Here is a 24,518-nt window from a genome sequence, read left to right as displayed (position 1 = left end):
GGATGTAAAAACCCGATGTTGGAGCTTGCAGGGATTTCATGCTTGCGGAGCTATGACTCCTACTTCACTGGCTCGGTTGACAAGTAACCTACTTTAAGCTTGAGTCAGTGAACAGCTGACGAACTTGCGCATAAAATCCAACTCCGTAGAGACAGGCGCCTACTGTCGTTTCATTATGCGTCGCCTCCGGCGTCAGCGACTCGTCCTGATACAATGGCGGTAATCCCTGTGAACTACTGGGTGCAAGGCGAAAGTTTTAGACCATGAGAGGTTACGAGTTCGCGCTACGAGACGAATCCTTGTCTGACACCTTGCTAAAGCCAGGGTGCTTTGTACTTCGATTGTGGTGGTGATGCTGGCTCAGAGCCCTGCTAGTTTTTGGTATTCCTGGTAGGTACAAGCTAGGATGTAAAACTGGCCCATTCTACCCATAGGAACAACTCAATGCGCACGGAGATGGTGTTGAACCCGTCGACCTACAATCTAATCTCTGGTTTCTTTTTCCAAATCCCAGGTCAATGGTGTAGCGGGAAGTGGCTAACCGCTGGCCGGCCGGGCCGGCCGGAAGGGATGGCCGAAAGCTGACGCGAGCCAAAACACGGAGCATCCTAAAAGCCGCCGACTGCATGAGGCGAACCTTGTTGTAACAGACGGAGAGGCACTGGCCATCGCTCAGGCTGACAGAGCACGGCTGCGTTTCGAACGCAACGAGGACGGCTAGCAGCCTGAGCGCGTAGCAAATCATGTGTACCAGCAGATTCCAGGCTGCGACGTCTCGATTCCTGATACTCTCATGCATCTGTCACAATCATCTCGAAAACTAGCAATGAGTGCAAGCGCAAAACAAACACAAAGTATGCACTTTTATGACCTTGCTAAGCATAGAAAAGCAAACTTGGCGAGGCGCATCTCGAGTAGGAGAAACAACACCTACAAAAATGCGTACCTGTCAAACACGCTGGCCTCAAGGGCAACTGAGGGGCGTTTCTATCCAGGGGACCATAGACACTGCAAAGGAAGTGTTGATAGTACGTTGGGTGCTTCGGTTGAAATTGAAAATTTGTATATTCGCCCCTTAGCCACCTGCCCGTTTCCTCAACAGCATCTTCAAAGTCTCCGGATACTTGAGGAAACATGTACCAGGAACGCGATGATTCGACACGAGGCACCCCCTGCAACGGGCGATATGCTCATACTAATGGGATGTGAGTAGCTCGCACGTCTCGATCTCGCGAAGCATCCCGTTCGTAAGCTCCTGGTTATTATTGTAATCAATTAACGGAGGGGATTTAACATAAGGCGTTGATTGGGAGGGGCTAGGGATATGTTTAGCGACTAGCTTAGTTAATAGGCGTTGATTAGGATCTGTTGCATCTCGTCCAGTGTCTGGAGATTCGGGTCCCCCGCGAGCGACCGTTCCTTAGCCTTAGCAGTGAAGAATGACCCATTATTGTGAAGCAAAATTTTAGAATATTAAAATTCTTGCGAACCATCTGTAAGGCGAAACATTTGGTGCTTTTTAATAAGCTCCATAGTAGTGTTTATGTCTGTTTAAGTCTAAAGAAGAGTTATGTGACCCTATGATGGGAACCCACTTACGAGATAGAAGTAATAAAGGCTTATTATACCTTGCCGCCTGAGGCAGAAAGCCACGCCCACTACTCGAGGATCGAGGCGTATAACCTAAATATAATTATTATCTGGTTAGGGAGAACTTATATATATTATGATTTTTAGTTTCTTAACTATAGAAGTTATTAGTTAAGCTCACATTTAAGTACTTTACTTATTCACTCCTCAAGTCAGACTTGCACGCTAATATACAGGGCCTAGTAAGGGGGGTGACATGGACCGATTGTATGCCAAGAAGGAAATCAAGGAGCACGCCAGTAATAAGTATGCTTGGCTGGATGGCCACGCACGAGTTTTTCTGCCAAGTCGATCCGGCGCGGGGCTGGATCGCGCCGTGGCAGAGAACCATACTCTGCGAGGGTCTTGACTTGGCGCCAGAAGAAGCAAAGAAAAAATTGCCACTTTCCGTTTCTCACCTTTCGCGAGCCCGGCCCGAGAGGACTCAGCAGACCCGGACTCGAGACTTGCAAGGAGATTCAAGATTGAGAATATTAAGGAGAGCGCGGCCCAACTACGCACATAGTAGAACAGGCGCGGCGAATCCCGTCATCAATCCAGATCACGCCCTCATTGTTAGCATCCCACTCAAGAATTACAAATATTATTTACTGGTGTCATCGATTTCTGGCCATTTCTGTGGTGGCCTTTGCCAATTCAGGACCACCTTGCCCTCTTGCAGCAACTCGGTTCTCTTCCAATCATATTGCTTCTGGGACTCCGGATCCCAACCGTCTGGCTCTCGTAACTCCGAAACTGTTTCAACTTCCGCACCCTGATCTGTGGTAGGTTCCGGGTCGGGAAGCGGCGGCCAGTCAAGCGCGTTTGGAGCGTCTGTGTTGACCGAAATTTGCTTCCCCTTTCGCCTCCGTTCACGCCAGTCGTCGAGGACCTTGCGGAAGTCATGAACGGGGGAGTCCAGCCTGGCATCTGGATGCTTGGACCAGTCCATCTGGTCAACCGCTGATACATCTTGATCCTCGTGCCGCTTCTCACGGCGAGCTTTATCGCGGGTGATGACCTCATACATGGTAAAGACGACGCCTTTGATGTCATTTCGAGGCTCCGAGTACCCCGTCTTTCCTATGCGGGCGGAGAAATCGAAATCGAATAAAAGCAGCGTGTCAGTTGGCTCATCGATGACGACGTTCCTGGGTGCAACGTCTTGATGAGCAAGGCCGAGTCTTAGGTTGAGGTCGTCAACGACATGGATAAGCTGATGAAGCCACTTCAGCTTAAAAACACGATCCGGATTCTCCTCGAGTGTGCCACCAGGTATGTATTTGGATGTGAAGCCGACAATACGTCCCTCAAGCTCGTCAACAACCACTCTGTCAAAGGGGACAATATTGGGATGCTTGAGGCGACACCAGAGGCTCATCTCATGCCAATTGAAGCCTAGGTGCTCAAAGAGGAAGAAGTACTTGAAGACAAACTGCAGTGAGGTTAGTGACTAGTACATCTGCGCGTTTGCGGTTGTTCATTTTGCCGTACCTTGTCATCCAGCTGGGTCGAATTTGAGTACACTACCAGGTCAACATTGGGACCGAGTCTCGCCACTTCGTCAAGTTCTGCTCGAGATGTGGTGGCAGTACCATCAGGCAATTGCGCTGCACTGACTGGCGGGCGAAAGACACACAAGGTTTCATCGTCCTTGGGATCGTTGGACGTGGACAGAATGTCCGCGGAAGGCGAGAGATGGATGCGGTAGACATCAGGAGGCAAATTATCAATGTGCTTGAGAAGAGCGTCAAAGGCAATGTCAGGCTCGTCTTGTTCTTGATCCATCTTGACAACAACTAGCCGTCGCTGGTCCCAGTCAATGACATGCCAGAGACTGGGGCCGCCCGGATAGACTACAGCATGTGGTGCATAAAAGCGATCCCTTTGGTTCAGCATGTTGGCCTTGTTGGAGTGGAGGGTTTGTTAGATAATGAAGGGTTGTGAATGGACGTGACAGGGAAGAGTTGAAGTAACAAGGGGTTTTAGTCGGGGATACTGGATGACTTGGAGGGGACTAATAGGTGCACCGCCGACGGTGCGAATAAAGCTTATATAACGGCGCACGGCTGGCGGTGCATCTAAGATTTACTCATATTAGTAGGTTACCTCTATAGGGCAGGCAGCTAAGTCTAAGTCTATAATACTACACCTTTATTTTTTAAGATAATTATTACTAAATTATATATTTATAAGAGTTTAGACTATAGTCTAACTAGATTAATAGCCTAGTGGCTTAAAGTATAGACCTAATAGAGGGGACTCTCCTTTATATATAGTAGCTACTTTATTATAACCTCCTTATCTCTTGTCTCTATAAGAGATTTAATTTAACCTTATATTAATATAAAAGCTTAGACTATAGTCTAGTGAGATTAATAGTCTAGTAGCCTAAAGTATAGACTTAATGAAAGGAACTCCCCTTTATATATAGTAGTTACTTTATTATAACCTTTTTATTTCTTCTCTCTATAAGAGATTTAATTTAACCTTATATTAACACCTACTTATAGTAACTATAAGGCTAGTCTTTAATAATTAAATCTCTTCTTAGTTTTTTTTTATTATAATAAAAGTAGAGTAGTCTTTTTAGAATACTCTAATAGACTGTATTAAACTAATATTATTAAATTAAACTCTATTTAAATAAAATAATAAACTATAAATAGAAATAGAAATTCTCTAAAAGTAACTCCTACTAACTAGCCCCTAAGGCTAAAGTAAATACATATAATTACTTTTATAAGTAACTATTAGTATTAAACTAGTATTAATTTATATAACTATTTAATAGAAACCCCTTTTATAAAGTAAAGAATTTAATAAAAATATAAAAACTTTTATAAGTTAAAAGTAAATAATAGAGTATAAACTAGAAATTAATAAAGCCTTTATTAGTCTACTATAAGCCTAGTTTATATATATATAGTTAAGCTTTAGTTTAATTATATAATAAAAGGTTATAATCTATTTTAAAGTAAAAAGCTACTAAAGGGAAGTAGACTTTTATATATTTTTAAATTATTTTAAAATAGTATTTAATAACCGTTATTACTAAAATCTAATAATAATATATTTTAGTTTAATAAAATAGTAAGAAAAAAAGTCTTTTTTTACTATTATATATACTTTAAATAAGAATTAGTAATAATAAAAGGACTAGTATAAGTAAATAAAGTTAAATTAAATAAACTTTAATTTACTCTTTTTAATACTATAAAGAGTAAAATTATTAATAAGTAGATCTTTTAAATAGATTATAATATAATAGTATAAAATATTTAAGTAATTTCTATAGACTTAGAATCCTTTTAAATTAAAAAGAACTATTTATTATAAACTAATAAACTATTAATTTAATATTAATTTAATACTAATAAGAATATAATAATAATAAGAATTAGTAAATTTTATATTTATTTAAAGACCCTTATAAAAGGACTATAATATTAGTTAAAGAAGTAAAAGAGGGTACTTTAAGTATCTAAGTTAGTATTATACTCCTAAAGAGAATTAAAAGTCTACCTTTAGTATAGTTAAAATAAATACTATATTATAAAATACTATTTACTTTTAATAAAATAACTAGATATATAATAATTTTAAGTTATAATAATTATTAATCTAAATAGTAACTTAAAGGTAGAAAATAATAATACTTAAATAAATAACTCTCTTTAAGTAATATAATAATATTTATAATATAGAAGTTAAAAGATAATAGAGAGAAAAAGAGTTAAGTATAAAAATAAATAAAAAGAAATATAAATATAAAACTATTTTTAGTACTAAGTATTATTAATATATTTACTTTTTTAAATATATTAATAAATATTAATTATAAGTATTATAGAGTAATCTCAGAGTCGCTGCTGCCGCCTCCGGAATGGTGGCATCCCCAAACAGGCAACACGCGCCACGCCGCTTGGTCCGCCCACCCCTGCCCGCGGCCCGTGCCCCACCGTGTCATGCCCGCCAAAGTATAAAGACCACGACCTCCCCCGTCCGCTGCATCAAGTACAGTTGACATCTTCTCTCCTTAACCTGCCGCCGCAATGGGCTTCCTCTTGGCTCCCTGAGCCCCTTGCGACGCTGCCCCTTTTCCTTTCCACCCGCCGCCCCTGGAGCCTTACTCCGCTCGAGCGACCCTACACCGTCCCTGCCGGATAAGCACAGGCGAGCTGTTCTTGTTCTGCTTTGTCCTTGGTCGGTCCCAGCGGCTCTGCAGCTTCTTGCCGATTCACAGGGTCAAATTTGCCCTGCTCTCTGGAGCAGAGATTGCCTAGTCTGTATGTCTACTCTACCCCCAAAAACTGAAGTCTCCGTGCTCGTCGCTTACCTCTTCTTACTCGCAGACATCTCCCGATCCCTTACACCGCTGGGTTGTGTGTGATCATCCGCGACATTGCCTTAGCCAATCACAGAAAATACCTCACGATACATGACGGTAAATCTGGTTTGCCGAAATTGCATCGGCTGTCACGGCTCCTTGGGCTGAATTTCCAGACCGCTTGACGGACGGATCAGCCTTGACACGTCACTGGGCTAGGCATGGTGAAGGCCGCGACCGCTCGATCTTTCGGATGTATCTCCCGAAGAGGGTATATGTGCGTTGTGGCTTTCTTACTAGTCGGAAAATGGCGGCATCGCCGAGTTTGGCGTCCTGCTTTCGGTCATTCTGCGGAGCAGCCGATCGCGGTCGCGGCTTCAAGAATCAGTCCACTGGCCATGTCCTGCACTTTCAGCTGCCCTGCGCAATCAGACGGGCCGACTCGGCAGCACCGAAAGGTGACGTGTCACCGACATTTTGAGCCATGACCTGCAGTATATAGACGGGCCATGCAGATACGAAAGCACGCTTCGTCTCACTCGGCAATGACATGATTGGTGCAGAGCTGGACCTGCGGCCAGGCTATCCTAGGCTTGCTGCCTTCATTCTGCTGCGAGGTGGTCGCCGCCGTTGCCTTGGCATGGGAGGCATTCTTGCGAACTTGAGAGCTGTCGGCGCTGGGACGGCAATAGAGGTCCGAACAAATAACTTGGACATTTGTCTACTTAAAGGGCGCGTAAGCCCGAGCTATTTGGCATGAATCGAAGCTGAAGTCACCTTTTCCTAGTAAGTTCGGATGTTTTCCTTCACAGGTAAGCATTGTGGCAGCAGCATGACGGTCATTTCCGCCCACGACCAGCAGGCCTCTTTGACTGGCACGGCTGCAGGCCAAAAATGCGACATTGCGCCTACGACATGCTCAGAAGTTGTCAAGCACGAAGGTAGACTATCTGCACCGATTTTAACGTCTCCATACCTGTCCCAAGCTCCTTCATGTCGAGCGGCAAGCGGGAGTCAACATGAGGCAATACTTATTTCAACTGATTCGGAGTCGGAGTCCATGTCGGAGTCGGACGGTGAAATGGACGACGACGTTCCATCTCCCAAGAAAACCGAACATGTCGGCCAGGAGACTACAACAAGGCCAAACGGTACCTCGCCAAGTGAGTCAGTCTCCGAGTCCTAACAAACCGTCAGCAAAGCTAGCGAAACGGATGTCAAGACTAACCATCGTAGCAGCATTAACGATGACAACTGTGCCCAATACACCGCGGGATGTTTCATTAGGACCTGCAGTGAATGACGATTTGGATGGGGTCGTGCAGTGCTCACCTTCTAAGTCCGTCACCCCCTCGGATCCCCCAAGGCAGGCGTCCAGGGCTGGGGTAGACTCGAGTTGGCGCTCAGCAAGTATACCCACTGAGGTGGCTGTGCAAGGCCATGGGCAGGCAGAGGATGCAGACAAGTCACTCTCAAGTCAACGTGACAATCGTGAACCGAGCTGCCGTGTCGAGCTGCCGCGGCAGACTCAACCACATGAGGGCGCCATTCACAACGATTCAGCGCCTATCGATGGCTACGACAACATGGTTGATGATGGTGACTGTGACAGCCTCTCCGGCGATGCCGACAGCGATAGTAGCAGCGACAGCGACGGCGGTAATGACGGCGATGACGATGACTACAACGATGACGGAAGTTCCAGCAATGGCGACGGCGAGGATGGCGGCTACAACATAAAGCGCAAGGCGGACCAATCGCCTTCAGTGACCAGTTCCGACGATGGTCATGCTGACGGCCTTTCCGATGACAATATGGCGGTGAAGACCCCTAGACCGCACAAACGTCAGAAGGTCGCCCATGAGGCAGCAGACATGAAGCCTGTCTTCAGTCAGAACCCTACGCCTCGCTCTGGAGGACCTCCGCTGCGATCGCCTAGACGGGCTCAGACAGCCGACATGCTTAGCCCACCAGCCTCTCACAGCCTGTCCGAATCTGAGAGCGAGAATGCTTCAGAGTGCAGAAAGGCGTCGTCAGCATCCTTCGGCGAATGGCAGTTGCAAAACGCTGCATTGAAATGCGTGACGATCGACGGAATCACTACGTTTCAATTGCAGTTCCAACGAGTGCAGGCGCGTACTTGCAACCGCCGACAACAGCGGCGATCGCACAAACTGGTCAAGAGCAAGGCTAGAGCTCGGGAATCAAGGGATGAGACGAAAGGTCGACGATGTGGTGTGTGCAGCGAACCCGGTCATAATGCGCGAACCTGCCAGAGGAGCAATGCGCGAATATCTAGCGGTTAGTTAACCGTTTTTTGTATAAAAATAAGATACGTTGTGAAGTCCATGCTACTGTCCACGGTTCCTACATCTAAATAGCTTTATGCGACCCATCCAAATAGATCTGGCAGTTCAGTTCTGCCATCCCTGTCGCCCTTTTCCGTGCAAGGGCCAGCTCGGAGGCGCCCCTTTATTCATTAGTTCCTCCGCCTGTGTTCTCCCGTCCCACGCGCCACCCGCCGATCCTGACAATTGGCGTGCTGCATGTCTAACTCAACGCCGTACACCGGGCGCGATCAGACGTTACGCGACCGCAACGGGTATTTCTTCAACAAGCTATGTAGCTTTTGTCACAGAGGTAGAGGTCGTGAAGAAATAAAGGGGTGGCGGTAGCCAATCACTGTTAGGCCCCCAAGCCTATGTTCTCCTTGTATTCCCGTACAAAAAGCTTGAGGTATCTTGACTTACGATGCCGATTACGAGTCACACACTAGCGCGCCCAGGGCCTTAATACCGAGTCAAAAAGTCTTCAGACAGTCTAGGCATTGGCATTGCCTCAGACGATGAAAGTGCCTCGAGCACCTCCTCGAGCTCAAAACCGTGTGCCAGCCCGCCAATTGAAACGAGAAAGCTGGCTGACAGGTAGGCCCACCATTGGCAGAAACGCCATCAGCGATTGGGCCTCGGGCGAAAAGTCGCGGCACCAAGAGTCACCTACTGGTGCCTAGCGCAATTTCCTGCCAGCAGAATCCCGGAAGAAGCAAAGGCTTTGCCGGCAGAAAGTAATCGATTGATTGGGCAATTTTGACCAAGGAATGAGCAAGGGGCCTGCGTGTCGAATTTACGGGTCATGGCGTGGACAAGCTAAAATCAAGCTTGGATAGATGTAAAAGCATGACTTGAGGTATGTAATTATCTTACTCCCCTCTGTACATGTACGCAGGCTCGACTGTATCCACGCTGTGCTACTCGAAACAAGGATGAATGCGGCGTCTTGGCTAATTTAACTGATATGACTGGAAGGGCAGTAAATCTACAGAAAATGGCAGAATTCCAAAACAGTCATGGGTTCTGCTGGCAGAACCAAAGTAGTATAGCTTTTGCCAGCAGTAAGTTATTGTCGTCGAGCTTTATTCTCAAAAAGGGAAAGTGTGGGTGGCAGAATTCTTGAATTGGACTAGATCATTGGCAAAAAGAGCAACTGTCATTGGTGGCTTTCAAAGTCGTGCTTTCTGCCGGCAGAAAGTGTGGCTGGCAGAATTCCTGAATTGGAATAGATCATGGGCAAAAAGAGTAACTGTCATTGGCGGCTTTCAAAATCATGCTCTCCGCCTCTTTGAGAATTCTGCCGTTAGCAGGAGTTGCCATGCGTTGCCCTCTACTCTTTCCAGTCCTGGTTTCTTCCCACTCCTGGCTTCGCTGTCATCATGTACACTCGCGCTTTTGTGGCTTTGTGCTTTTGTGACTTCAAGCGCCTTATTCAGCTAGTTCCTGACCACTTGTTTGTGGCAAGTGGCAAGTGGCTCCATCTCCTGATGCCTGAGGGTTGGCACCTTTCCACCTGCCAATTTGCTCGCTTGTTCCTTTTGCTTTTTAGCTTGTTGCTGGTTTCTCCGGCGCTAGTTCTGGCAATGCCCTGGCGAGGCTTTCTAATTCTCCCAATTTCTGTCTAGTTGGTTTGGCTCTCTCCCACGCCGACGCCAGACGGTTGGCAGCTTTCCGCGTACCTATTTGGACTTGTTGTGCCCAATTCTGGTCAGTGGTACTGGCTCCACTCGCTTGTCCAAGATGAGGACAACGCTAAAACGCATCCTTGAGTCCGATCGTTTACGGAGTGCGCATTCGGTTCGAATCGAATCTACGGCACAGCTTCCATATTCGATTCGAATCTGTCTTGGCTACGTTCGATTCGAAGCGAATCTTGACAAGGCACGTTCGATTCGATTCGAGTGTTCGGAGGTCGCATTCGATTGAACGCCATGTCTTGGCATTCGATTCGATAGATTCGATAGATGTCTAACCCTGGGGCTGGCAAATACGGGAGCTGAGACATCTCTAGACATCACCCTGCGCCAACAACTGACCTCGGCAGTGCTTCCTACACGCCCAAATTCCCGGCCGATATGGTCATATACGGCCATATCACGAAAGGCGATAAGATACGGCCACAGTATGAAGCTAAGGCATATCATACGGCCGTAATATCGTTGGTCACGGCCATACCAATATATGACATCATATATGGTCATATCGCGGATACTATCTTACACACTGACCGTGTACACGCGCCAGGGACGAGCCGCGGAAGCGGAGACGAGTTACTCCGATGCTGTCAAAGAGTTTGCTGCATGCGAGGCCGAGTACATACTCGGCGATGGCGTACGCAGCCTCTTTTAGCCTCGGCAATCTCCTCCGTAGCCATCGCCGGCTGGCGGAGGCCGAAGCGATGTACCAGCAGGCCTGGAACGGCGCGCGGTCGGTCGGAGGGCCGCAACACGCCACATCTTGCACGATAGCCGACGCTTTGAGCTCTTTGTACGAGGAACAGGGCAAGTACGAGGAGGCCGAGGAGGCCGAGGAGGTCTACAAGCAAAGCCTCGCGCCCGGAGAGTTCCGACCTGATCGGTGGACAAGTTTTGTCCTGAGCGTCGACTTCCGCAAGATGACAGGGTACATCTGAATCTTGTAGTCTCTTTCTTCGGAATAATATGCATTACATGTCAAATACCAATACTTCCTTTTTTATACTGTGTATATTGACAGTGTGATCATGTCAATCCGTCGAACTTGGGCGAAAATGGTTGCATCGCTATTACGCTTCGTATATGTGCTCGGCCGCAAAGAGTCTCGTGAGTCCCGTAGCCAGTAGATTTGCGCACATCTCGACGTGGCCAATTCCGTCATGTTATGGTATGCTGGCCTGCGCAGCGTTGCTGGGCACGAATCAGACTCGTTGCCTGGCGCGTTACAGCGCTTCAGTCGTGACAAAGGACCATATACAAGCGCCAGGGCACGTCACGATCCCTGGCGGCAAAGTCGCGGGCTGGCTTGCGAAAGCTGCTCTCCACAGGAATCCTAACCAAAACAGCCGTCCAGCGCTAAGCAAAGACAAACCAGAAGAAGGAACGCGGCGTTGGCGGCAATTTAGGGCCCATGAAAGCTCGTGACGTATAGACTTCGGCGATTCCCTCGCTTGGCGCCGGCGTAACTACACCGACTGAGGGCGATCAAAAGCGGTATAGGCGTCTTGGGGAGGTAATCCAAACTCTCAAGGCCATGATGCGCTTGTGCATACGAGAGCAGCAAGAAGCCGCAGCAAGAATCCCACACCGTTACCATTTCCAATAAATGCCCGTCCAGCACCTCGGCTTGACCAAGGCTTCTTTCAGTTTCCATTAACTTCAAGGTTTCGGACCCCCACAGATGCTGGGCGAGACACGGCTGTGTGCAGCAAACACGAGTCGGTGAGGTGCAAGGCTTGAAGAGACGGCCGCCTCAATTTCGGAACCTTGCAGGCGGTGCACCTGCAATGCAGTCATCCGTAGCAAACTCCAAATGCCTTCCGTCGGTGAAGACTGACGATGCAGCATCATCCCTTTGAGATCTCCTTGGAAAGCACGTCCTGGCATGTTAGACTGTTTCATGTGTCGAAGGCATCAACAAACTCTTACGCGCTTGTCACGGCAGCACAGTATCATAAGAAAGATCTATGGCAAGGTCCCTAAATGCTTACGAGAGTTCCCGATCACTTCCATTGCATGGGGCCTAGAGTTGCAAAAGCTAGAGCGACTGCGGTGGCCTGTTCTCAAGATGGCTCGTTGCTTGCCTCTGCGTCCAGCGACAAGACCGTCAGGCTGCAAGTACAGGTCAAGAGGTGCAAAAGCTGGAGGGACACGCCTATCCGGTAAATGCGGTGGCCTTCTCTCAGGTTGGCTCGCTGATAGCCTCTGCGTCTGCGCATCTGCAATGGCGGCTAGAGAAACGCAAAAAAAAACCACAGATGCAACAATGGACGAGCGAAAGCCGCCAGCGCAGGGCGAATTGGCGGGAAGGCGCCGCCCCGAACCACATGGCAGAAAGTGGCTTGCTAGGAAATAGAGGGTCACGGCGACGACCGGAAAGGACGTGGGAGGGTCGGGCCTCAGCAGGCGGCTGCCACGCCAAAAATAGCTGAGGAAACGGTCATAGTCAGGACTAAAGAAAACAAAAAATTCTCCTCCAGCGAAACGCGCGCACTAGCAATGCATTAGAGAAAGCCACGGAGTTGGGAAATAAAGGAACAAGTGGGAAATTGGACAAGTGGACAAGTAACAAGCGGAAAGCAACCATCAGTCAGGCACGACGAGCGTTGCATAGCCACCACCAAAAGGCCACTAACGACTGCCGATGGGGTGGATTGCATACAGGCGGAGATGGACAGGCCAGGGCCGAGGTGAAAGGCTGGCGATGCCAAGAAAGGGTGCATTCAGAAAGCCACTTAGGCATGAGCCAAACCGGTGGCGGCCAAAAGCACCAACTAGACGGAAGCCGCTAATCAGGGTTGAGGCTGCTCGAAATTTGCGTCGCCGAAGAGGACAAGGGTTCGAGGAGAAGACCGGACAGAGCCTGACAAGCAGAACTTGACGGAATAGGCACAATACCAACGATGCTCCCCTCCAACTAGCCGTCCGTCTATCATGGGTTGGGGAGAAGATGGACGGACTGAACTTGACGAGCAAGGCGCAGTGCTAGTGACACTCCCCTGCCACCAACCAAGGCTAAGGCCGTCCGTCCTTTTGCTGCGCCAAAAAAGACATAGGTCGAGGAGAAGATGACGGACGAAAGTTGACGGAGCTTGACGGGCAGAACTTGACGATTTAGGCACAATACTAACGACACTGCCTCCTATGGAGGCTATCCCAAGATTTTTGCGCCAAAAAAAGACAACCGGTCAAGGAGATGATGGACGGACAGAACTTGATGAACTAGGCACAGTTCTAACGACACTCCCCTCCTATTGACGTTGCCAAGTGGATGAGTGAAAGGCACCAACCAGTGAGGAAACCAACCAGTGAGGAAGTGGACGGGCCAAGCACGAAGGCACCCCTCAGTATGACTTGCGTGATCACAGAGGCAGAAGTTGACAGAGTGTACGATGGAGGCTAAGAAGGCTTGACGCCACCAGTGTGCCGAAAAGAAACGAGTGGGCAAATGGGAAAACGTGCAAGCAGTTGACAGAAGCATAGTAGCAACATCCTTGCCGAATGGAAGGCCATGCGCACAGGGTACCGTAAAAACCGAAATGGGTGTCGCGGTCAACACCTACATAACAAAATTAGTGGGGAGCGACCAAAAATAGCTTGTACCTGCTAAGTACCTCCTTGTCCGCTCTTAACAGGACCTAACGGCTAGTTGTCGCTTAATTGTCTATCGAACATTTTCATCCACTTCATCGTTATGCACAATACTGAGGCACTAAAAGGCATGGAGGTGTTTTCTCTGGACGCATGTCACCTGCTCAGCTGTCTCAGAGCGCCTTCCCCATTTGTTAGTAGGCGCCTTGACTCGCCAGCACGCATCTCAGCCCTAGTCTACCTATACTTGGTGGCAATTCCCCGCCCCCGCCGGCTTTGGTGGCAATCTCGCAGGCGTTCCAAGATCTCTGGGTCGAGAGTGTAAGCGTCCACAACAATAAAAACGAAATACTCTTCGGTTCAATTTCAACGATTTTTATTCTGATCCTAGTTTTTGGACAAAATCATCGCATTTTCATGTCGGGTTGGGTAGGAGCCAATAAATTGCCATGGAAACCCATAGAAATCGATGAAAAAGCTAGCGTGGCGGCCACAGGGTCCACATTAACCCTTGTAGGTCCATCGCTGGCTGGGTCCGTCGCAGTGGCGCCCACCCGATGACGCGCTTCCTGCTACTTCCATCAGTGCTGCCGCTACTTGCTGTCCGAGACCAGATGGACATGGAGAATCTAATTATGAGTGTTTTAACAATAATTATAATTTCTGAATCGTCGGAAGGGACAAAAATCTTAGCGTAAATACCCCCGCCGAAAAGCCCAGTCAGCCGACACTGGAACGCCTGCGAGACGACTCCCACTACCGCGACTGAATGGCTGGGAAGCCGACAAGCAATATGATAGAGGTAACCTCATCTGTATCCATAACGATTTCGCATGCAAAGTGTTCGTGAGAATGTTAGACGACGGCCGATTACCGGAAACCATCAGCCGGATGATCTTTTTTGCTCCGAGTGATTTCTGGCGGGAAATATTCCAAGTACAGCTTGAGAGTGCTCTAGCAAGTAACGAGAGGCTTCCAGGACGAAGATTAATCCTTTTTCTCCTTGCACGGCCATTATCGGTGTCCTCATTTACAAATTGTTTGCAAGAACGATTCTCCGCAGAGAAAATGTTGCTCTATGCTTGCCAATCAGAGGTCTACCGGAGATTCACCGAGCTGTGGATAATCATGACGTCGCTTCTTAGCCAGCGATTTGAACTTCGTCGTTCTTTGCCCAGAACCTAAGTTCAATAAACTTTAAATCACAAGAAATTCCATAGCGCCATGGTCGCAAGCGCAAGTCAGCTTTTCGCCAACCAGAAGCGCTCGAAGAGAGCGTCATTGAGTATTCTTGAAAAAAGTTCTGCTGACGCCGTGTCACCGGATGCTACATTGTCGCTATTAGGTAGTCGCCGCTCCTCCAGGACAGAGCATGCACAGGACTCGGAAGATACCAGCCGGCTGAACAAAGCCATCTCTCATGCTTGTGAAAAATGTCGCCAAAGACGCTCAAAGGTGGGTTCAAAGCGATGGGGGGAAAAATAAGCCATTACTAGCGCACGGTACTGATAATGGCTCAATCACAGTGCGATGGTCAGAAGCCGTGTGGGCGATGCAAAATGCGGCGTACCGATTGCATATACGAAGCGAGAGTGCGGCAAACAAAGGCACAACTCAAGGCGGAGATTGCAGCATTGCGCCGACGCCAACGGGTGTTAGACCAGCTATTCACAGATATCATTCGGCCGGAGCGACGCGAAGAGCTTATCGCATACATACGAGACTCGAAAACCCTGGAGGATGGGTTCGAACTGGATAACCTTGCGCGACGGCTTTCGGGAAGCTGTACTGATATGGCGAAGTCTGCTAGTACGTCTAGCCGCAAATCTGTACCGAGCACATGCGGAACACATCCACAAATGCGAGTACGAATCGATTCTCCTGGACGAAACGCGGATGAGCAGCGTCTCAACCAGTGCAACATAGGGAAGGATAAAACGCAGCTCCCAGTTTCAAAGCCATCATACCAGCTCTTACAAAGCACCTTACACTCGGCTTTTGATACAGAGAGCAAACTGCGACCGAAGGTTAGAACACGTCACGAAAATTCGAACTCTCGACAAGTTCTAGAGTGGCAGCAGGGAATTTATGAAGCAGGCCAGTTGTTGGATGAGCTTGATTCGGCCTCTGCAAGGACTTGGACCGACATTACCAGCGATACGGAATTTATTCGACATCTACTAGGCCTTTATTTCTGCTGGGAGTACCCAAATTTTGCGCCGATTAGCAAAGAACATTTTCTTCGGGACTTTCAAGATACACGGCAACAATACTGCTCGCCAATGTTAGTCAATGCACTTCTTGCATTGAGTTGTCATCTCTCCGATCGAGCTTTAGCCGTTGCTGACAACATCTCCATCGGCAATGATTTTTTCAACGAGTCGCGGCGCATCCTTTTTTCCACACCAGACCATTACCAAGTAACTACTGTTCAGTCTTTGGTGATAATGTCATTACGAGAGGCTCGTTGTGGTCGATATTTGGAGAGCAAATACTACGCAGAACATGGTATGCAACTTGCTGTTGAAATGGGTCTGCACAATGTACGCGAGGAAGACTGCCCCCTTGAGCCTGATGTACTCGCAAAAACGTTCTGGGGAACGTTTACACTCAGCCAGTAAGTTCCAGTAAACTCAACAGGGCTGAAGGGGACACTGATAAGTAACATAGCGCATGGTTGATGGTGCAGGGTGAGCTACCACACTACCCGCCTACACTGCACCGCCCACCCATGCCAGTAATTTCTACCGACTTTGAGACGTCATCCTGGGCACCATATGCGGACGGCAGTAAGTGACTTTCTCAGACACAATGTTACCCTTCAAGCCTCATTCTTGTCTAGACGTGCATTTCGAACCATATAAGCAACTCTCAAATGTACGGTCTCTGTATCAATATTTTTGCAAGCTGAACGAAACAGTTCACGAATCTCTCCACCTTCTTTACTCGCCTATTCAGTCTTTAACAGCTGCAAATCTGCTCCAAAACTACCACCTATATCTAAACTGGTATGACCAGCTGCCAGAGGTTATGCGACTAGGTCACAATTCAACGCCTGCGGTAATATTCATTCAGTACGTGAAGGATTATTCAAGATTCTGTGGAGATGCTAATCTGCTAGTTTGTACTATCACCTTTCTGTTCTTCTACTCTTTCGACCGTTCTTGCGAGTCCGTCTCACCCATTCGGGGATTATTCCTCTGGAGATCTGTTTCCAGGCAGCCGATGCCATGCAGCGTCTAGTCGGCTCCTTCTCAAAACTCTATACCCTGCGCAGGACACCGACTTTCATGCCTTTCTTCAGTTTTGCAGCAGCTACAATTTTTCTGGCTACTTCTACCATGGATATGGAGCTGGATCACGGCAAGGTATCTGTCTCGCCAACTCCAGACGTCAACGAAACATTAAGACTCAGTATCGCACATCTCGAAGAAATGGCTCCATACCATTCTTTTGCCGAGCAGGCGCCACACATCCTACGCTATCTAGGTCGTAGGTGGGGTTTAGAACTTGGTATAAAGGCACGCAAGTGGTCATCCCATAATGCGAGGCCAAATATCATGACTGAGCACGCGCTTGGCGGTACAGGATTGGAGGATGCAATCGGCACTGAGGGGATTGGGACTAAAGTGAACAGCTTTAACGGGGTTTTTTCCGCGCTGTTGGGACTGCAGCAAGAGTCAGTTCTGCAAGATGGGTTCGACTTAGCTGGGGCAGGCTTTTCCCTCGTTTAGCAGTATGTGTAACGGGTTGAGCAAGGTGGTGGTTCGTTTCACACTTTCGCTTTGAGCCCCGGTTCAAAGGTTTGTGGCGCACAACACACAAGAAGGGGATTGCCTCTTCGCTTCTCGCAATTTTGCTTCAAGACCCAGCACAGCACTGTATGCTTTCCCCCTCCTTCATATTATCCTTAAAATCGTCATTAATGGCCTCGAGATCTTTATAATACAGCTAATGGTGATTTCTATGACGGTCTACAGCGCAATATAGCCCTTTCTTATAATACCAAACCAAAGTTTATTACGCCCGGTGACTAAAAAAGCCAATAGGGCTCACTAGCTAAGTTACTTTACATGTCTGAAAGTGGCGTCTCTGCCTCCTGCAAGCCCATAAGCGGTCATCCTCCTCCCATTTCTGCTCTCGTCCTCGTCTCTTATAATACCGGTTCCGTAAAAACCGTTATGGGTGTCGCTAGTGCTTTTAGTTAATTTTAGTTGCCCTCTCGAAGTAAATCAGAACCGCTATTTCTGGCTCTCTAGGCAGCAGCCAAAATACACCCCACTAAAATTAGTATGTTAGAAACACACAACACCCATAACGGTTTTTACGGTACAGAGAAGGGCGAAACAAGTGTCACACTTTTAGTTAACAAGAATAATAGTGGCAGCCATTTTAGCCTGTGACGTAGCGCCGCCTGATATCCACCAGGTACCCGAAACTTTTTCGTGGGGTAAATGTGCGATTAAACTCAGCCGTTAGTTTGCCATATATGCACCAGTTGTTGCTCTGTTACGACAAAATTACCTTTCGGCGATGGAGTAGAAATCCCCTTCCTATCCTGAGCTTTTTTCTGCCTAGAAATACGGCATTCAATCAGTTTCTGCCCATGTAGTCTCATTCTTGCCTGAGGGAAAAAAATGGTACAGGGTACCAGATAACTCTAGCGGCCAGATCGAGATCCACCATTTCGTTAAAAGTTAACTAGCAAAAGAGTGACACTTGAAACGCCTTTCTCTGTATAAGCATATAATGTTTTAGTTAAAATAATAGACAAATAAAAGGAAAATCATAAAAATCGAACTCAAAAAGCATATAGTTTTAAACAGTGTGGATACTAAGACATTCGTAGGGAAAAGATCTAGGAACGCCTATGAGATCGCCTAGCATTTTAGGGGCAAATGCCACCATTTTAGGGATAAGTGCCACTAAATACGGGTACAGTAGGGCTAAGTTGCATAAATTTGCTGGTTAGCTAGGGCGCCTACGGACAGATGAGGAAGGTGTTTCGAGACAGTCGATCCTGTCGCAGCTTTATGCTAAAAAGCTTTCTACCTTCTAGAACGCAGGACTATGAGCAATAAAGATTTAGTAGATATTTACAGTAACAGAGCATTAAGCAGTAACCGGCCATTAAGCCCCATTACGAGCGGGCAAAAAAGGTACTTGTAGGTACACGCTGTTTTTAGCTACTGCCCACTAAAATTGTTGTTTAGGTGCGACCCGCAACACCTATTTCGGTTTTTACTATACCACCTATGCAAAAACAGATTACAAGACCAGTGTCAGAAATGGATAGATCAAGTGGAAAGATGTGGTTGCGGTCCAGACAAACAACGCCTAGCTCGGCGGTCAAGAAATGGACAGAAGCGAGCCTCCCTTCTCACAATATGCAGGCACCATACGTTGATTCTGTCTTGTTTCCTCTAACATCTTCTATTGTAGCCGTTAGCGGGAGTTGGGCTATGGTGGGGGCGGGGCAACATGGCACGCATTCACTGGCTGTTCACTTATGTGAACAAAGTGCAGAGTTTTTGTGCGATGTCTTTCATTCTTGGCTGCGCCTTGATCTATCGATCATCTATCATGACATGCGAGATGAGGGTTCATCGAGCTGCTCTTGGCACGCAGAGAATCGGACTGTTTCTCTGCGAGTTCCCAGCGGACACCACGTAGAGGTGGAAGCTCATCGTCCACCGCCGCAGAAGTGAAGAACGGAGTTGGCCATCTCCTATTTTCTCACATCAAAAGGCTTATTCAAATAGGGATTAAGGATACTCTCTGCAACGGATCCTGGTGTTGAGCCTCGTTGTGGAAGGCCGCCCAATGTGTCACAGTGCGAGTCGTGCTCGTGGCCAACTGAGTCGGATTCTAGCGACACCGGATGGCCGCGATGTGTATGGATAGTCCTTAGGACCAACTAATTACCACGAGTGCCGTGATTGTAGGCACCTTCCTCCGGGAAGTACTCGAGTCTTGTGTTGATCTGTAGCGGGCTCCAACGCGGGCTAAGCGACTGATAGCCATACTGCTGCTGGTTCGTGAGGCGGCGCCATTCTGCTTCGTCATAAGGATATTCATCGGGGCTCCCTGGTTGCGCTTCAGACGATGAGCCTTTGGGGCGGCGCGGGAGAGCAGGGCTAAGCCGGTGCTGGCCAGGACTGACTGGCGATGACGTTGAACACGGAATTTGCGGCGAGGCGGGCGCCACCAGTGGACGGCGCGGGAGTCATCCCCTCCGATAGCAACTGCTACATGTTTAGATGATTTATGAGGTGGTCCCAGGAAATTAAGATGCCCCTGGCAAAGAGAGTGGGTTAATAAACTCTCTGCGCAACAGTTTCTGGCAGCCTACTTCGTGAAAAACGGCTTTTTGTCACTTGTCCATTTATTCCTCTAACCGTTTGGCGCTTTCTGCCCAAAAGCTTCTGGGCGGCTCTTTGGTACTGATAGCATTCCAGCCGTCCGATGCTGTCACTTTTGCGGCTATGTGACTTTTAAACCCACGGCTGTTAGCGCCTGATTCAGCCAATTTCTGTCTAGTTGGTTTGGCTCTCTCCCACGCCGACGCCAGACGGTTGGTAGCTTTCCGCGTACCTATTTGGACTTGTATTTATCTACGCAGGCGCCGTCTGGCGCTGGATTCGATGTCTATCGAATGCCAAGGCTCGATCGAACTCGATTCGAATTCGATCGAATTTATGACTAATCAATCTTGGGTATATTATAGTATAGACTTTTCAAAGAGCGTATGAGATCATTCTCTCCCGGCATATTCACAGAGTCAAGCTTTAGCAGGATTGTCAGGAAAAAGCATCTTTAATTTACCCGAATACTATATTATTCGCTGCTTTTCAACGAGGCAAGTACATCGACCCACTGGCTATCATCTAGATTGAGCAATGGCAGCGAGGGACTGTAGATTCCTGCCGCACTCCACGACCGAATGCACTGAGCCATGGCCACAATCTCCCTCCTCAGTCTGTTTCTCAGCGGTCCTGTCATCCTTCCAGCACTGCTGAATGTCCGCTCACTCTCCGCAGATGACGATGGGATACTGAGCATATCGATCGCCAACATGGATAACCGCCGGTAGCGACCAACGTTGATCTTCCATCAGTCAATCGGCCGGCACCTATAGTGGGGACTATTCACAACATCCTCTGCACAGTAACGCGCGTACTCATCATCAATCGCTGTGCCTGCAGCCGTCTGTTTCGTTTTGTTATTTCCCTTGCGGAAGCTTGTCGCCGTAGTAGATGGGCTTCGAGACAGCGCTGAGCCGGCTACGCTTCGCGCAAGCCGGCGCTCAATGTAGTCCATCGAGACGTCCTCAGGCGTAGGAACCACTTCGCAGTCTACTTCACGGTCTTTGTATCGCTCCCAGATCAGGAGGAGGTTTGTGCTCGTAGTCCTGTCTCCAGCTCTTCGCCTTATGGGACGGGACTCGGGACCACAGCAAATCAAGAAGACGCCACTTCTAAGTAGTATTGAAGACAGGGCTCCGATCAACTACATCAACGTACACCAAGACCTTTGATGTAATGTACGTGTATGTTAGTCAGCAGAGGTCTGGTTGAGTGTATCAACTGACCTTCAAGAGTGATTGATGTACATCAAGTGTATGTGCGTGCACGTGATGCGACTTTTTGTGCATTTGTTACATGCCAATCTGCGTCATGCTGTTTGTTATCGTGGGATATGCATATTACGATGCATTTATATTAGCCATGAAGTCATCATTCCCACAAGTTTTCCTCGTCAATGTGCTGCGCCGCTTTCTCCAACAACCATGTCGATGAAGCATGATGCACCACACGTGCCTCATCATCCGCTGCTGTGAGCGCGCTTCCCTCAGGGTCAATATTTTCTACCAAGGAAAACAACCCAATCTCGCATTTATTCCCGACAATTCCTGCTCGCAGCCAGGAGCGCAATATCTGACAGATGCCAATGATCTGAGCGTCGAGAGAAGCCCTTATCGGGGTTACCATACGGCCAGCAGCCGAGAACATCCTCTCGCATTCCGCCGACATCGCCTGCACAGTGAGGAAATCCAGCGCCATGCGGGAAGACGCGGATATCGCAGTCGTTTCTCATGCCAATACTCTAGTGGGTCGCGAACCGCTTCGTCCCCGGCCTCATACTCGTCTAAGATCGGTCCGATGGCGCGATGCTGCTCAGCCGGTTTTCGGCGCGCTTCAAAGCAGTGATCCTCAAACGCGTTGTGGTACTGCTTCCGGCGCTTCGCAACCGGCTCCTGGTTCTCTGCATTTACGACAACGGCAAGGTTTGCGTAGCTCCTTCCCCACACGTCCTGTACCATGTGCTTTGCCTTATCCACCCATTCCGGGTGCTCTGCCCAGTGGTCTGTGAACCAGTCCCACCGATATGCCGGGTGGAGAGCCAGAGCTGCATAATAGATCGGCGTCTCGTCTAACTTACAATAGTACTTGTCGAGTTTCTCCCATGCCAGATTGATGCCAACCTTGAAGTGCTCCGGCTCTGGAAAGTCTTCCGCTACTGACTTGTAGTGTTCAAGCACTCCAAGTAGATACTCGAAGCTGTGGATCACATCCTAGATATTACCATAAGATCTAGTATATCCATGCTTCCGCTTTCTTATGATGCTATCTCCTTCTAGTGTCTTCACTACGTTTTCGTAGTGGCCTAGAATCATCACGATATGTTCGAGAGCATCCCAGTCGTGGCTTATAACGTCAAGCTCTAGTCGGCAAATGCGTGGTATATTCGCTGAGTTCCTCTCCGTTAAGCGCTTTAGCTTCTCTTTCTGCTCCTATTCCAATCTTCGCTTGACTCTTAACATTGCAAGATACGGGCGAAGCTTAATAGCACAGCGAATCATATATAGCTATGACAGCCATCGCGTATTATTATCAACCACAACAGACAGGGGCTTTCTTACTCGGACCTTTAGGTCTAGAGCCTTATTAATGTCGTCTAATTAAAGACCCTAAAGCATGTATGTCAGCCGATCCGAGCGATGGATCTCCGCCACGATGTTATGAATCTTGCCCAGAGGGCCTCTCTTCTGCCAAAGCTCGTATTCGGCCTCGGCCAGCAATGCATCACCCGTAAGCTCGGTTTCGAACGCACCCAGGTTCTTCCCGAATAGCAGTGCCTTAGCAGAAAGGTTGAGGATGTGTCCGTAGCAACGACCCCGCCTTTTTCTTGATCAACAGCAGTCAACTGAACTCGTCACTATTCATTCTACCATGCATACTCGATCCTTTACCCAAACGCAGCACCCATCCAGCATGTCCACCCCGGAAAAGCACATCTCCCTGCTCGAAAATCACAAAAGACAACTGGCGCACCGTCATCGACCTCGAACCGCACCCGCACTAGCGCGGCAACGTCTTCTTCAACGCGCGCTCCCTCTGCGAGGCGCACTACTCCCCAGATGCCTGGGTGCGCGCCATCTACGCCGACGACGATACCCAATCGGCTTCCTGATGATGTCTATCTGGGAGCCGGACAGGTGGTGCTGTATCTGGCGCTTCCAGTGGGAAAGGCTACGGCGCGGCAGCGATTAGCTTAGCAGTAGCACATGTCAGGGAGAAGCACCTGGAGATGCAGCTGTTGAGGCTAATATCGGCGGGCCGGGGGGCAAGGCGGCGAGAAATGGGAAAGGTGGAAGGGGCGTCGCCGTATTGCTATTACTGGAGGTTGGGATTAAGTAATATAGAACCAGCGGATGAGTTTGGGGAGATTGAGATGGGACTGGACTTGCGGCAGCCGGAGCGGGATGTGGAAAATATCAGTAATGGTATTCTTGCAGTCCAAGTCTATATAGCGCCTCATGATACATGGAATTAGTCTACATCTTCCTCAGCTACTACCTTTTCTCGCCTCCACCGCGCTCTCTAGCTAGATATACCCTTCCGCCGAGTTGGCATCCGGCACGCTCTCCGGGCCGTAGTGCTTTCCTTTATACACTGCCCCTCCCGGCCCGGGCGGATTCGTACCGACGTTGGAAATTTGCGCCTTTTGTCCCTTGGTCGCGATGTCGTCCTGGCCGCCGAGGCCGCTCACCGGCGGCACCCGCGCCGGCACGACGTCCCCGTCGTTGGTGGAAGTATGCTTGGACGGCTTGTTGAGCTTGTCTAGCGACCGCTGCGAGTTGTCCTCAAACTGTTCGCCTCTAGACTGTCTGGTAGCGTAAAAGATGGTTAGCCAACTCCGTTCAGGAAGGCTTCGTTACAAAGGCGGTGGTCTGACCGTCCTCGGTCGTCTAACACGCCGCCCTCACTTGACGGGATGCGCTTGTTGAAGCTACCGCTTGTGCTGAGCTCGTCGCCGGTGGTTACCTGTGCGCCGCGATCCGCGAACTTCTTATCCGCCGTGGAATTGATGCTCGCATCGTCGAGGGCCTGTGAGCGCGCGGCGCCCGTCTTGGCCTGGTAGGTGTTGAGGTCGGCCTCGGCCTGGTTGGCAATAGCTGTGAAGTCGGGAGCCATGGTGTGTAATATCAAGTCTAGAGTCTGAATTCTTCTATAAATGTATTCGTGTTGAGCAGGTTAATCCCAGGTCTTTATACCCATCCGCATTTGTGACTGGTTCAGTCTCTGCTGGCATAGAAACGTCATGATGTGCGCAAATATGATGAAATCGTGTATTTGGCCGTCCGCACTGCCATAGTGTGGATCTAGCATCTCCAACAGCCGGAAACTTTTCTCAGAAACATGTTGCATGTAAACTGAAAAAAAAATGGAAACGTGGGCCAACACCGCTGATATGTTGACGGCCACGACTCACCAACTCAGCCTGCGAATACAATAATTTCTATTCCATTCATATTATATCAAAGAATGACTTGATATATAGTGACATCAATGATTGCGATCAACCGTCACATCCGGCCCCGATGTCTCCGACCCTTCCTGTAACGGGCAAGCCGCTTGAGCGGCGGCTGTGCCGCCGAGC

At 48.6% G+C, this 24,518-nt stretch overlaps 3 protein-coding genes across 3 annotated transcripts; 1 reads left to right on the top strand and 2 right to left on the bottom strand.

Moving 5' to 3' along the window:
- Positions 1-2,233: 2,233 nt before the first annotated feature.
- Positions 2,234-3,528, bottom strand: ISF_00003 (Protein kinase-like domain protein; the record flags this gene model as incomplete). The annotated part of the gene is made up of 2 exons (XM_018843610.1): positions 2,234-3,064; positions 3,124-3,528. 2 exons carry the CDS (start codon positions 3,526-3,528, stop codon positions 2,234-2,236), a joined length of 1,236 nt encoding a protein of 411 aa, XP_018708060.1.
- A 3,678-nt stretch (positions 3,529-7,206) lies between these two features.
- ISF_00002 (hypothetical protein) lies at positions 7,207-8,265 on the top strand (the record flags this gene model as incomplete). The annotated part of the gene is made up of 1 exon (XM_018843609.1): positions 7,207-8,265. The coding sequence occupies one exon, from the start codon at positions 7,207-7,209 to the stop codon at positions 8,263-8,265; it is 1,059 nt and encodes a 352-aa protein (XP_018708059.1).
- Positions 8,266-20,687: 12,422 nt separating this feature from the next.
- Positions 20,688-24,052, bottom strand: ISF_00001 (restless-like transposase; the record flags this gene model as incomplete). Its single annotated transcript, XM_018843608.1, has 5 exons — positions 20,688-21,083; positions 21,697-22,149; positions 22,902-23,044; positions 23,561-23,745; positions 23,814-24,052. 5 exons carry the CDS (start codon positions 24,050-24,052, stop codon positions 20,688-20,690), a joined length of 1,416 nt encoding a protein of 471 aa, XP_018708058.1.
- Positions 24,053-24,518: the final 466 nt, after the last annotated feature.

The sequence above is a fragment of the Cordyceps fumosorosea genome (assembly GCF_001636725.1).
Source record: "Cordyceps fumosorosea ARSEF 2679 chromosome Unknown scaffold_1, whole genome shotgun sequence".
Lineage (NCBI taxonomy): Eukaryota > Fungi > Ascomycota > Sordariomycetes > Hypocreales > Cordycipitaceae > Cordyceps > Cordyceps fumosorosea.
Note: the sequence above shows the minus strand (reverse complement) of the source record. Positions and strands in the feature narration are given on the sequence as shown.